Source organism: Octopus bimaculoides, chromosome 11 (assembly GCF_001194135.2).
Source record: "Octopus bimaculoides isolate UCB-OBI-ISO-001 chromosome 11, ASM119413v2, whole genome shotgun sequence".
NCBI lineage: Eukaryota > Metazoa > Mollusca > Cephalopoda > Octopoda > Octopodidae > Octopus > Octopus bimaculoides.
Window position 1 is genome coordinate 6,226,015 of NC_068991.1, and position 16,134 is coordinate 6,242,148.

At 35.1% G+C, this 16,134-nt stretch overlaps 1 protein-coding gene across 1 annotated transcript in view; it reads left to right on the top strand.

Moving 5' to 3' along the window:
- Positions 1-16,134, top strand: part of LOC106877172 (MOB kinase activator 2) — a 60,868-nt gene that overhangs the window by 41,446 nt on the left and 3,288 nt on the right. The window contains exons 2-3 of the mRNA XM_014926001.2: positions 489-655; positions 6,529-6,625. Coding sequence (XP_014781487.1) covers positions 489-655; positions 6,529-6,625 — 264 coding nt within the window. The remainder of the gene's footprint in view (positions 1-488; positions 656-6,528; positions 6,626-16,134) is intronic.

Sequence of the window (16,134 nt, forward strand, 5' to 3'; positions counted from 1 at the left end):
GTGTGTGTGTGTGTGTGTGTGTGTGGATGGAGATAATATAGAGATTTGATGCTGTATTATTTCTAGCTGTCCACCACTTACAGTCTTCTTCGTAACCTAAAATAATATAAATGGAATGGTTTCTTTTTTCCTTTTCTTTGCTTTCTGAGTTTGGAGAAAGGTGTAGTACCCATGGCTTTTAAAGGCTATCAGAAACTGGTCAGCTCAATGCCTTTTATGTTCCACTTAAACTGTTGCAAAAAAGATTCCATGGACCACTGTTCCAGGAAAGGACTCAGAAGATGAAGCATGCGGTCACTGATGAGGTCCCACTGAGGAATGAAACCAAAACTTTGTGACCTTGTGCTTTTGTTCAGAATCATTGTGCTGCTTGTTCCTTGTGTTTTTGTCTAAAGTTTCTGTACACATGCACCCCCACCCCATCACACATACACCATACATTCATATGTATATATATTTATTTATTGTTTGTTTGTTTGTTCTTTCAGGAAAGGGAGACGTAAAGACAAGGATTCTCCAAGCCCGCTTGTCCAAGATGAACAACGACAATATCTACAAGACACTTGTGTCCAGGAGAGAATTATTCAAGCTGATTTTGAAAAAATTGTTGATATTCCATTTAGTTTGGATTATTGCGAATGGTTAGCCACACATGGTAAGTACTTTGATTGTTTTTTTTATTTTAGTTGATGCATTTAAGGAGTACATTATTCAAACTGTAGGATATATGGTGTGAGGGAGATTTGGTTGGTATTTTAAGCAGATCACTTGACCCTACCCACCCACCTCATTACCACAGAGGCTCGTTTTTTTCATGGATATTAATGTTTATGGGAGGGATTAAATTGCAGCATTTCTTCTGACTTGACATTCTGAATTCAAATTGATAAATTAAGTACCAGTGATTCACTGGGGATGTAATCACTTATCCCTCCTCCCAAAATTGTTGGCCTTGTGCCAAAATTTGAAACTATCAATATCATTATTATTATTAGTAGTAGTAGTGGCAGCAGCAGGAGTAGCAGAGATGGTAAGGTTCTGGACAAAATTCTTGATTTTTAGATTGATGGAGTACCAAACATTTCCAGACTTTTGCAATCTAATCAGAAATACTTTTTGATTCAGTTAATCAATGTATTCGTACTTGATAGATCTGGTCTCAATCCAATCAACTCTAATCCACCTGTACAAAAATTAACCTTGTGTTGCATTCAAAAGTAATCAATATTTTTACTTGAAAGGGAGTAGAGGTAAACAGAGGTCATGGTTGTTGTTTTTGGCTGATTAATTCAATTTTATGCACTGCAAAGTTGATCTGGCTTAATGTTTTCATTTCTGTTTTCTCATTTTCCCCCCATTGTGTTTGACTTTGTTATTAAGGCTGACTTCCTTCAGCTATCCTATTGCTTGTAGTTGTGAAGGGTTTTAACTCCACCATCACAGACACCCTATTGCATGCTATTGATCTATGGTGGACATATCGCTGATCATGCAATGTACAAGTGAACAAAGCTATTTGACTTTCAGTTCATGACCGGTCAGTTCAGATATGTGACATTTTGGCGCCACCTATTTGGTATTGCTGATTTGATGCTGCCTTATTTGACATTAGATGTTGCAACATTACTTTTATTCTCTCCATCATTCTCTCTCTGTTTATGTGTGTGAGCACATTTCCTTTTATGTGTATGAGGAGAGGGAAACTGTTTGTGTCAACCATGTTCAATTAAGCTCTCTCTCTCTGAATCGGTATATTTCTGTCCACATGTATGTGCGTTTGCTTCCAGCAGCAAAAAGTACTGTTGCCAAAACCAACTGAATGTCCAGCCAGCCGTGCTGCCAAATCGTCTGTGTCCAGTCAACCGTCTTAAATAGTATCAGTTCACATCTACTGCAAACATTTTGCTGTGTCACTGTCTGTACCTAGCTGGAGAACAGATACCATCTAGTTATCACTACAGAAGCAAAAACTTTATCACTATTGATTGACGCTTGTGGTTTGTGAAAAGGTTAACTAACAATCGTGCTAAACATCAATATCCTATATCATTTGCTTTAATAATCTGTTACAGTGTCATCACAGATGGAACCAAGATAGTACAAGAGTCGTTTATCATTCTTTAATCCTTTTTTTTTGTAACATGAGGTCTTCATGAGAAATAGCATAAAATACTTTCTTTAATATTATTTTAATAGTAAAATAACATACAGAATAACTGATTTTTGTTTTCATTTGTTCAGGCACATAATTGAGATCTGTTTTATTTTTACTTCTTAGTTTAAAGAGGATCTCAAACCCATAATTGTCTTTCAACTTTCCCAAATCGAGTAATGTAGTAACTAGCTGATATCCTGCTTTCAGAAGAGATGATATAGATCTTTCTTCACCTAAAGTATCCTTGCTGGCTGCCCTTAAAAGTTTTGATCGTGACACAACATCTGAAATTCCAAATGTGATATCAGAAGTCCTTGTTTTCTTTCTGTTTACATTTTTACTTGGTTTCTTGTTTCTGAGCTTACTGACATCAAAACCTCGACAGGGCAGAGGTAGGGAGGGGATTCAATTTCCTACTGATGTTCTAGAATCTTCAAAATATATAAACTCACCCGGTGAGATGGTAAATATGAGTCATTTGCAAATATGAGTCGTCTGCTTCTTGTTGAATAGCTGTAGTCAGTTCTATAATTGTAGACCTAGGGAAAAGAAACAACTGATTGAATGTCTTAAAAGGATTTGTCTACTCTTTATTTTGGTCATACTCTATGAAAAGACTGAAACCCTATACTCTCCGTTTTAAATATATATGGTTTGGCTGCGATATTCAGTCTGCATAGAAGCTCCCTCAGTACTTGCAGTCGATTAGTTCCGCCAGCTACATTACCCTGGCATCAACACTTTACTGTTGAATATTTCTGGTGGTTAGAAACGTGATTATCGAAGTATCTCTTAGCCCAGGAGTTTTCATTCTGATGCCATGGCTCACTGGAAATCAAGTAAAAGAATTACGGTGCACCTCAAATGGAGACAAAAAAAGATTAATGTCACGCTTTGCATGAAAAGCTTACAAAAAGAACGATTTTAAAATTAGAATTTTAGGGAAAACCACAAAATTAAAAACTATTGCTTATCTCATTTATTAACCTTAGTCGTGCAATCTATGATGTATCTGATTATCCTTTACAACACACCATTTCAGAATCCCTGGTTTAGCCAATGTTGTTGATGGTTCTACTGAAATAAAACGGTCACTACAGGATACTGGTGCGGACTGACATGCCAAAGACTAGACCCACTGTTTCCTCTGTGTGTCGGAAAAGGTGACTAAAAGAGGTGGAGATAGGATTTGCATCCTGACCTCATAAAACCCTCACCAGCAACAAATATCCAAACTGATCTTTGGGTTAGGGGGTTGACACCTGAGGGGTGAAAAGGGGGTCATCTGCCAGGAGTAGAAAATCACCGAAAAAAATGATGGATGCAGTGATGCACTGTTTAAAGTGCATGCCTTCATACCACAACATGCTAATACCAGAAAATTGTAATTGAATTTTCACCTGATTTAATCCAAATGATCCTTTCCTACAGGTATGTTAGGAAAATAAGTTACCAAATGGAAAAGAAAAATGAAGGAGAATATTCATTATAGAAATCAGTGTTTAACTCTTTTTGATCCCAACCAGCTTGAAATGGTTCATTAATTCTATGAGATAAAATTGCTTGTTTTAAAGTCTTTATAATTATATAAAGATCTGCCATCATAATATTTTGTAAGAATCTTTTTAAACTTATGTTCCTGTTGTTGGTATAATTATGAAAAGGTCATTTTTATTCACTCCCTTCAAATTTTGGGCCATAATCAAAATTATTTGAATCACATAGTGACTTCACTAGTATCGGTGGCATGTAAAAAGCACCCGGTATGCACTGCAAATTGGTTGGCATTAGAAAGGGCATCTAGCTGTAGAAACCTTGCCAAACCTGATACTGGGGATCACTGTAGCCCTGTAGCTCATCAGATTCTGTCAAACCATGAAATGCCTGTCAGTATGGAAAACAAACAGTGAATGATAATAATGATTTATAAATTCACATAGGCAGTGGATTTATTTAGAAATATGGAAACAAAAGGGTTAAGAGATGGCAGTGGGCTTATTTTTCAATGTTGATTCCATTTGAAACTTCGTTTGCTCGTAAGATGAATCGTTGGTATTAATTACTGAGTCTTGATTTTTAAATTGAAGTATTTAGATAAATAAGTGTACTTTCTAACATTGCACTCAAAACTTTATTGGATAGTTTTATCAAAGGGGGCGCGATAAGCTTTCCTTAGTATCTAATCAACTTATGTGTAATTAGATTTTCACTTCACACACTTTACTGTGACAGATTTCTGTTTAAAATTATCTTTACGTTAATCTCCTAACATGTAAATTAATCATAGTATTACCCTAATTTAATGTTTGCCGTTACCATAGCAACACAATTTTGTTGGTTGGATTGTAATATCTTAAAATGCTACTGGCACCGTTTTATGTCCTTAGGCAAAGTACTTTACTACCAGGGGGAAGGGGAAAGAGATAATGATTTCTGCTAAGTATCAACATCCTCCACTAAAAGACTGCAAACCTAATGATACTATGAAGAGTAAGGGCTTCGTATATTGAAAGACGGTGTGCTTGGCATCATAATGAGGTAGACTTAAACATTGTTTTATAAAAATAACCGTCCTTGCATTTCAGGGATTGTAAATTGTGATTATAAATAGTATAGAAAATAGCTCCAAATTGTTAATTACACTCAGAAAAATGAAGAAGCCTTTTCATTATTGCTTGACCTGCTAGAAACAGTAGCCCATTTCCCCTCAAATCAAATTCTTCTATCTTAAAAAAATACAAACTTGTTACAGATGGAATGCTTTGACTCTCTGCCTGCCCAGTCAGGGGCTATCTGCTAAATAACAACAAACCCAACTTTATTTACATTTGATGGATATTTGTCCTCATCTTGTTTATTGTTAATGCAATGTTTCGGCTGATATACCCTCCAGCCTTCTTCAGATGTCTTGGGGAAATTTTGAACCTGGGTTCTCATTCCTAAGGTATTTTTCGGTGTTATTATTTTATTATTATTCAGGCCACTGCCTGGAATTGAACTTGAAAGCTTGGGGTTAGTAGCCCGTACTCTTAACCACTATGCTATATGTCCTTAGGAATGAGAACCCAGGTTCAAAATTTCCCCAAGACACCTGATGAAGGCTGGAGGGTATATCAGCCAAAACGTTGTGTTAACAACAAACAAGATGAGGACAAATATTCGTCAAATGTAAATAATGTACATAATTCCTTGCATCCCAAATATAAAACTGTAAAACCCAACTTTAGTTCAAATTCTCAAAGAATTGACATATGTACCCTCAAAAACTTTTGGAAGCAATTGGTTCAATATCAGTCTGATCAGAGCCTCACCAACACTATGTACCAAAATATAGTTTCAGAACCAAATATTTCCGCTCTGCATGTGTATGGCTGCGGAACTCCATCAGTTACAATGATGAGTGTTCTAGTTCAACAGAACAGAACAGCTCGCTTGCAAAATTAACATGCCATGGCTGAGCACTCAACAGATATGCATAACCTTAATGTAATTCCCAAGAATATTCAACATGACACAGAATGTGACATGGCCAACCCTTTGAAATACAGGCACGAGCTCATTTTTACCAGCTGAGCAGCTGTGTATATAAATGTGCCATTCTATATGTCATCTATGTTTCAAATGTAGATTTGAATTTGCTAAACTAATGAAAACAGTATTTCTTAGTAACCCATAGCCCCCCCCTCCTCCTCCTGTTACATATCTCTTTACTGTTTACATGTTTAATTTCTCTTATCTTTGTGAGAAGCATGTGAAATGTAGATTGTTTTGCTTAGTTTTTTTTTTTCTAGTTTTCAATTGATCCCTGGCTTTTTCGTCCAACAACTGCACTTCTCAAATAAGTGGTCTTTTATTTTATTTTCTCTTTAATATCTGGTTAAGTACAGGAAGTACCTCTTTTGTACTCTTTGCCCAGATAACTACAACTGCCTATGAATTTGACTTTATAGTAACTTGGTTTTAGCTTGTGTAAAAAATTATATTCTGAATGTCACCTACCTACATCCTATGCCTCTGTGTTATTCTTAATTTTAGTCTGTTAGCTTATCAACCATAAATAGAACTTAGTTCTGATTTACTGTAATAAATATGGTGGTAGTCTAACGACACAGAAGTTTAAGTCTGATAGCTACCTCAATGCTATTAGTGAACGAGACCTTAATTATTATTTAATTAAGGATGTGTTTTACAAGCAGATCACCAAACCATAGCGACCCCAACACAAACAACGCATACAGAGATCTGCTTGGTCATTAAACAGGTTAACTTTTTAAAGTTATCTTTACAGATATATATTCTTTTATTCTTTTATTCATATCAGAATGGTAGTTATGTTAATTTTGAATTATTTTTCTTTTCGTCTTTATTTGCAGTAATCTCATTTTTCAATCATGTCAATCTGTTATATGGAGCAATATCAGAATATTGCACCCTGGAAGGTTGTCCTCTCATGAATGGGCCTGGAAACGTGTAAGTTAAATACCGTTTTTTTTTATCTTGCTTAAAATATGGATGTGTTTTAACTGAAATTTAAAAAAAGAATAAGTGGCAACAGAAAAAAAAAAGAAGGGTGGGGAACAACAGTATTATGAAACTGTAGATAGATGAGAAATAGTGAGATGATGCGAAGTGAGGTGGAGAGTGAGAGAAAGATGCACAGCGACAGAGATGGAAGTCAGAGATACGTAAGGGTGGAAATAGTGAGTGACAGAGACGAGGGGCTGTCAATGGCAGATACAAGAAGGTACACAGGGAAAATGGGTGTTCAATGGAAACTAAAGTGGTAAAGGATAATATCGAGTAGTTTGAAGGAGAGGGGTAAGTGGAAGCACAAAAGGGGGGATGGAATCTGTGCAGTTCTCTGCTCATATAATTGCAGTAGCTGAGTGATGGAGGAATGAGTATTAGGGAGAGAAGTTGTGGGGAAGGCTTGAGAGGGGCAGAATGAGTGCAGGGGCCTAAAATGATATGTTTTTAGGACCCCGTGCTAACAAATCGTTACCAGCATGCTAATGATTCTGCCAGATTGCCACTTTAATAATAATAATGATGATGATGATGATGATGATAATAATGTCAGTAAGGTTCTAAGTATTTGAAAGACTTCTGAACACCTGTGGGTACCAAAGGTTACAGATAGTAACCCGCTACCCACGTAAATCCTACCAGGAATAAAAGCGAACCTGAGCCAAACCAAAACAAATATACATGAGTATCTGTGTCAGTAATCTGTTCAAGGCTCTATTGTTGTAACTGAATGGAGTTATATTTGCATGGCAGCTTTTACAATGCTCTTTCTATTACTGTCAAGTTTAAATCCTGCATTAGGTCATGTAATGTCCCATTTCTTCTTTGATGGTTGATACAATAAGTTCAATGTCATTCTTGTTGTTGTTTAGGTCATAGTCAGTCCTAACTGAGTAAACCTGTGAGCAAATACATTCCAGCCATGAACATCTCATCTGTTTGTATATCCAGGGCTGCTTTTTTCTCGTATGTCCTTACCTTCTGAAAGATGGTAGGTGTAATTTGAATGAGATTGGGTACTATTTCTAGCATTTGAGCAACCACAGAGACATCCTTCATTGAGTCATTATGATTTGATTGTGCTTTTGTTGGCGGCAGGGTGGGGCTGTTTCTTTTATGGTATTAGCTTTGTATCGGATCAAATTTTCTTTATTTCCATTTGCATCTCTGAAGACTCGGTTTTTGGATACAATTTTTTCCACGTATTCCAGAGGGTATTTCCAGTAATAACATTTGCTAATTTCCCTTAGAGTAACTCAGAACGTAAAGACAGATGAAATACCACTTAGCATTTTGCCCGGTGTGCTAACATTTCTGCCTTACTGGTCCAAATATTGTTTTATATCCAAACTGACCAGATCCAGCCTCTCATACATACCCTGCAATGTCATTCTAAAAATAAAAAATCACAGCATCAAAATCTTGAAGCTACAAAATACTTTTTTCCTTATTCCTTTAACTTGTTTCGGTCACTTGACTGTGGCCATGCTGGAGCACCACCTCAAAGAACTTTTAGTCAAATGAAATGACCCCAGGACTTATTTTTTATTTTAAGCCTGGTATTTATTTTATTGGCCTCTGTTGCCAAACTGCTTAGTTACAGGGATGTAAACACACCAACAACAGTGGTGGCACACACATACATACACACACAGCAGGCTTCTTTCAGTTTCTACCTACCAAATCCACTCACAAGGCTTTGGTCTTCCCAAGGCTATAGTAGAAGACACTTGCCTAAGATGCCACGCCATGGGTCTGAACCTAGAACCATGTGGTTGAGAAGCAAACTTCTTACCACACAGCCATGTCTGTGCCTGATTGATTAATACATGATTAATTGAAAACAGTGTAAATAAATAAGCATAATATTTAACAGTAATCTGAATGCTAAAGGGTTAATGTTATAGCAGCCACGTCTTCAATGAAAAGCCAATGCTGTATTAAGAAAATGTCCATCACGAACATTCCCATATTGAATCCTTCCATGACTCATATCAGACATTTTGTCTAATCAGTAGATTAGGCAACGTCCTACTTGACCTCCTCTGATAGATTTTTATGACAAATTCAGATTTGTTGCTTTTCTTCTTATCTGTGTCTTGTTGGTTGTAAGTGAAATGTCTCTTTCCATGAAATAGTGACTTCTCAATTAATTAGGGCTACGTTCAAATCTGTTACAGGTATCTCATTGTGTCATTGAGCAGCACTTGTGACCAATCACAATTGCATTAAACATCATAGTTTTACATCCTGAATGCCAATTCTCTTCACCAAAATATAAACAACTATATGAGCAGCATATGGGAACCAGTATTTAGGAGGGGTAGAAAAATATTGGATTTATAAGCCCTAAAATTCACTCAATAATTGCCCACGGGCATATGGCGTAATGGTTAAGAGCACAGGCTACTAACCCCAAGATTTCGAGTTCGATTCCAAGCAGTGACCTGAACACTAATAATAATATCGAAAAATACCTTAGGAATGAGAACCCAGGTTCGAAATTTCCCCAAGACACCTGATGAAGGCTGGAGGGTTTATCTGCCAAAACGTGTTAACAACAAACAAGATGAGGACAAATATCCGTCAAATGTAAATAATGTAAACTATAAAGTTGATTTGAAAGAAGACAAAATTGAAATATGCTGCTCATATAACATAGTTTATTTCTGAGAAATCTATTATTCCAGTCTACTGTTACAGCATTGAATTTATATACACAGAACCATACATTTTCCCCCAACACCACCACTAAAATATTTTTCAATAACTGTATCATGAAACCTACTAAACTTCTGTTTATTCCATAAATTTACTTGTAAGACATGTGTTTATCTTATACAAGTGTGCATCTTATACACTGGCAAATATGGTACTTTTTAAGTCCATTCTCTCTACAACGAAAGTGTATTTCTAATTTGGTTTTTGTTTATTTTAGAGAAGATAAATTTTCTCTTTTAACACATTTATAAACACAGTGCAGTGTTATTCGAATTCATGGCAAGTTTACCTTAAAATATTCAGCTTATCTGATATCAGTATGTCATGGATACCAGCCTCATTAAAACTTTATGTAGTCTTACTCGACAGCTGAGCCATTACATGTTAGACCAAAGCATTTCATTCTAGAACCAGCAATATTCTTCGTGTTTTCTAAATCTATGACGCTCAGAAATACTAAATATGCCAGCAATTAATTTTCCCAGTTTCAAATCAGCCAAACGTTTTGTCACATTGGTGTAAGATAGTCAGAATGTTGCTAACTCTACAACACCTTTCTCTTAGACTAAAGGTTGGGAGATGTACGAAACAGGAATGTTCTATATACGTCAGGTGTTCTATTATTTTCTTCACCAGCATTGTTACGTGTGAGCTTGAAGGTGTAATGTTGTGTAGAAGCTGGAAAATCTGAACTATATACAGGTGAGAAAATCTGAACTGTATACAGGTGAGAGAATCTCACCTGTATACAAGTGAGAAAATCTTACACAAATAGAATGTTTCAGGAATTTCACAGTGAAGTGATAATGGCATGTTTATAGTAGAAGAATACAAACGAGTATGTAGTGTGCTCATTACCTCCAAGCTTTTGGTTCACAGTTACAAGAATTGCTAATGTCCTTGGGAAAGTAATGAATACCACAGGATTCTATATTCCCTCCTGTAATATAAAACCTTTACACTTAATTAAGAAATGATTTTAAAATGCTATCTAGTCAATTTACAAATTATCTGAAATTTTAATGAAACCTCTGTCTTTATCATTACTAAACATAATTTAATAATGATAAAGATAGGGGTATCAACTGGCTCATAAATGGTGTTTATACATTAAGTATGATACATAGATGGCTATTTTAGTTTAATACTGACTCACTTGCATATACTGGATTAAATTATGTGTGGTATGAATGCCTTTGCTTTTGAATAGAGAAAATAATAAGCTTTCGCCATGGAGTCAGACTGTTTAATATGACATATAGATATTTCTTGGTGGATATGTTATGAAGTATGACAAATGTATGGACATAAAGTGTCAACTATGATGAGACTGCTTTAATATTTATAATAGATTGTCCTTAACCTTTCTGTGAATGGCATTTAAGTTTAATCATTTATAGTCTTTGTCTTTATGGATTTTCTAAAATACCGACTGTTTACAATATAGTAAGTAAATATTGCTATGAAATTTCAAATTTTCAGTTTAGTCTTCACTCAGTTACATCAGGGGTTCTCAACCTTTTTCTTACGTATTTTTCTTACGCAAGATGTTCAAAGTAATCTTAGCTTGCTCATAAATAAATAGTCTAATTTTGAATTAATTCTCAATTACCTTTTTGTATTTGGGTATTTATTTTAGTCAGAGTTTATACGACCGAAATTATAATGTTTAAAACACTAAGCCATCGTATATTAACAACATGACAGAATAAACTTCTAAAAGATACAGTACAAACACTTGTGGAATGGAAATTACTGCAGATTGAATCATGAGACATCATAGTATTGTTTTCATAAAACTATGTTGCAAAGCGCTTATTTAAGAAAACAAATTCAAGATTGTGAATAGAGCTACTGTCATCTGATATCTTTCTGATATGATCTAAATAAAACCAAGTGTTTTCTCTAACACACATGTGCACATGTACATACACACATTTGTAGAGGTGATAGGGTAATGCTATGAAGCAAATGGTTGGCCCCTAGCAAATAGCTTTTGTAACTCAGTATCTGTGGCCCTTTGAAGATGTTTCTCTTCACTTGGACCACCAATGTCTTATTATTCCTTTCCCTTAAAATATATATCGATAGGGATCAGTTATAAAAAAAAAACACAAAAAAAAAAACCTTACAGAACCAGTGTCTGTGGAGACAAAATATATGACTGGATCAGGGGTACTATCCGTCATAGGGTTCAGTCCACAGAAAGGATTCCATTTTTGATACATTTTGGGGCATCCATTCTACCTGTTTGAAAAATGGGTATCTTTTTCATTTCATTACTGCTTAGTTAACAATACAATAGTACAATAGTTAAGGTACTCTGTGTGTGTGTGTGTGTGTGTGCAAGTATGCATTTGCCTGTACACATAGGGTGAAGACCCCATCCCCTACTTTGCTTTTCTGACACCATGTTTCCAAACACAGAATTATGTTCATAGGGTGTTTACAAACATAAATCTGTGTTTGCGTATGAGAAAAGAAAACTATTTTAAATGATTTAACTGGTGTTAGAGATGAGATTCACCAAATGTAAATTCTTTAGAGATTTTTCACTCTCTTGAAATCTTTGCTGCGTTAGATACACTTAGAGTTTGTTAGCTCCATTATCATCTAAAGTCTTCCTCCTTTCTTGCAAATCAGGCAGTGCATTGTGTTCTTGAGCAAAGCATTTCATTTCACATTGCTCCAGTCCACTCAGCTGTCAATGGGTAACCCCCTGCGATGGACCAGCAGGGTGGTATCATCTGCTCGTCTCGCCAGCAGGGTAGTATTATTTGAAACGCATTGTGCCCAGTGATGTATAACATCTGATTGTCTGGTCAATTATGTGACCATGTTATACACACACACACACACACATTATTGTAAAGGCAGGCATCAAGCTGGCGGAAACGTTAGCATGCCGGGCAAAATGCTTAGTGGTATTTCATCTGCCGCTACGTTCTGGGTTCAAATTCTGCCGAGGTCGACTTTGCCTTTCATCCTTTTGGGGTCGATTAAATAATAAGTACCAGTTACGCACTGGTGTCGATATAATTAACTTAATCTGTTTGTCCCCTCTGTGTGTAGCCCCTTGTGGGTAGTAAAGAAATAACACACATTATTGTTATAGATGAGGGCATTTAACCATATGTATGTTGATACACACATGCATACACATTTTGTTTAAAACCTAATTATAAATTTGCCATTAGCAAGTGTTTTCAATCCCTCCAACTATCGAGAATATTGACATATAATAGCCTTGAGGTGCCTCTTTAGAATCGGTTGATAAATAATACAATTGTGTCTGTCTCTAATCTATAGTTGTGGCATTGACAAGTCTATATTATTAGTATTATAATGTCATTTGGTAACACCTGGCTCACTGTAAATATTAAGGCAATATTTTGTATTAGATTCTCAAAAATGTTTATCATGTGATAGGTTTATCTCTATGAACACAGTTATGCTAAGCCTGTTTAAATGTTTTTGATGGCAGAGGATAAAAATAAATGTTTTTTAGTGATGATGTGTTTTTAATGGTGAATGAATGTGAACTTTGTTTTAAAAAAATATTTTAAATATTTACGATTTGAAAGAGAATGATTTGTGTGTGTGTGAGAGTTTATGTGAAATTAATATTAGCAAATGGTAAATAGATTTATCACAATTCACTTAGGTCATAGCTATTCTTTTACTTGTTTCAGTTATTTGACTGTGGCTATGCTGGAGCACCGCCTTTTAGTCAAAGAAATCGGTCCCAAGACTTATTCTTTGTAAGCTTAGTACTTACTATGTCAGCCTCTTTTGCTGAACCGCTAAGTTACAGGGACATAAACACACCAACATCAGTTGTCAAGCAAAGGAGGGGAACAAACACATACAAATATATATACATACATATATATATATGACGGGCTTCTTTCATTTTCTATTTACCAAATCCACTCATAAGGCTTTGGTTGGGCCAAGGCTATAATAGAAGACACTTGCCCAAGGTGCCATATATGTTTTCTGTCCACTGTACATGGCACCACCATGAAACGGGCTCCTCGACAACAAGTCTTGAAGTGAAGAGGTTATGGTGGTGCTTACTCTGTCAAGTCTCGGTTTTCTTTTGCTAAATGTTTGCGATCACCATGGTAGACCAACATCAATCATATAAATACAATAACATTCCTGGTTTAATGTTATATCACTTCTCTTTTACTTTCGAAGTGTCTGGGCTTTAACAAAGAAATCAATAGATTTGATTACATATTCTTGTTGCCCAAGAAGGTCTTTTTTTTTTTGTATATTAGCCTACACTTTTAATACCAACATGTGTTAATGTACAAGGAAGAACATCTTTGATTTCATTTTGTTTTTACTTTGATTCAACAGCAGGTTGCAAACAGACTGAAAATTACAATTATTATGAATATCTTTAATATTTTTTTTTCAAAACTATATTTAAACATTTTCACTCTACTTTATGTTAATAACATAGCAGTTTGCAGATGGGATTTTTTTCCCTTCTCTTTTGTTCTATATTAGCACCATTAGTTGAAACACTATAATTTGTACAGAGGTTACAATTATTAATAATATGGTTTGTCATACATTATACCATGTTCTTTCACTAGCAGTTCAGTTATTCGAAAATGCTATACAATTCTTCCAGACATGTATGATTCCAGTTATTTAGCCTTGAAATCCATTCATAGTGTTTCCTCAATATATTGATTGTCTGTCTGGCAGAAGTTCTGTGATAATTTTAGCCTCACATAAATATTAATGCTACCTGTGTTTAGAAAGTTGGCAACATGCCACAAATGTTTCATTTCCTTCTGACTTTTCATTCATTCAAATATATATACACATACACACCTATCTATCTATCTATATATACACACACACCTATCTATCTATCTATATATACACACACACCTATCTATCTCTATATATATATCCACACACACATGCATATATATATATTTTTTTCTTCAGAGGTATTTTTCTATTTCATATTTCTCATTTTTGATTATCTGAATAAATGATATGACATCATTGGCAGATTTTTAAATACATTTTTAATCTACTTAGTACACAGTTATGGCTGTGTGGTAAGAAGTTTACTTCCCAACCACATGGTTCTAAGTTCAGTCCTACTGCATGGCACCTTGGGCAAGCGTCACCTACTATAGCCTCAAGCTGGCCAAAGCCTTGTGATTGGATTTGGCAGATGGAAACTGAAAGAAGCCTGTTGTGTGAGTGTGTCACTGTCTTTTTATCGCTGTCATTTTCACAGAAGACTGGAAATGAATATGTCCGGTCATGTGGCAGCATTACCTTAGTTGGAAACAGGTGAAGGTTGGCAACAGGAAAGGCATCTGGCTGTTGAAAATTTGTCTCAACAAATTCTAAATCAGGCAAACATGAAAAAAATGGATGTTAAAATGCTGATGATGATGATGATTGTGTTTGTTCTGTATAATACAGATGACTACTTGATTATAGATTTTTATAAAGAAAACAGTCAACATTAGAGATTATAGATTGTTTTTTGTGTTGTTGTTGTTGTTATCCAGCATTTCTTTGACTAACTATAGTGTTATTTTTAAGCACTTATTGAAATGAAAATATTTTCTGTTATTACAGAAAAACTACCTTCTATTGATTTTCCATAAAAGTAGAGAAAAAAAAACTAATGGCATTTTAAATGTTTCTCTCTTGATATTCTGGCTATTTATTGATAAATGTTTTGAGAAATTTGGCTATCAGTGACTGCAGATGCTCTCATCTATATGTAATTTTATATGAAAGGTGCATGCAGTGGTTGTCATTGTTGTTTAACGTCTGCTTTACATGCTGGCATGGATTGGATGGTTTTTACATTATCTATCTGTAACAAACAAACAAACAAAAGAGAAGTTGTTTCACCTAATTTAGACACCTCTACTTTGTGTCTGCTAAGAATACCAAGAATAAAAACGAGCCAGGTGTGTTGTTTTTCTCGTGCACACATGCACTCACTGACTTGAACCAGCTTGAATTACTAGTAATAAAAATGAAAACAGACCAATGACTTGGTGTTATGTTACAAAGGAAATTTTAAGCTTGTGGTAAATTTAAATGTTTTGTTATATTATTGCTGCTATTAAAGAAATTATGATGGTTGTGTGATAGAGGCAGTATAGTGTCTCCCTGTCACCAAACCTCATCGGTTTCCAAGCAAGGTAATATTTCCACTTAGTCAGACATGTTTTTCTCAGAATATTAGAAATGAATGACACTGCTTGTATGACAGTGATACTCATTTACAATTACCACACAATGTTACCCCTGCCACATCAATGTGTGCACAGATGTGCATGAGTTTGTAAAATATACTTCATAAAAGAGTATATATTTAATCAGGGTTACAGATATGCCGGTTTTGCTGCTGTTTCAATTAACTTATATAAGCATTTCAATGTAATGTTTATTTGTTTTGGAAATCTGAATTTAACAAAAAAAGTTTTTCATTTAGAACGGAAACAAACCTTGTAGTATTTATTATAGCATTATGTAATAACCTTATATATGTGTGTGCATGCATATGTGTGAGTGTGTGCACATATCTGTATGCGTGCACGTGTGTATGTCCGTTGTATATATATATGTGTGCATGCATATGTATGTACATATGTGTGCATATCTGTGTTTGTATGTATATGTGTGTGTGTATATATATATATATATATATATATATATATATATATATA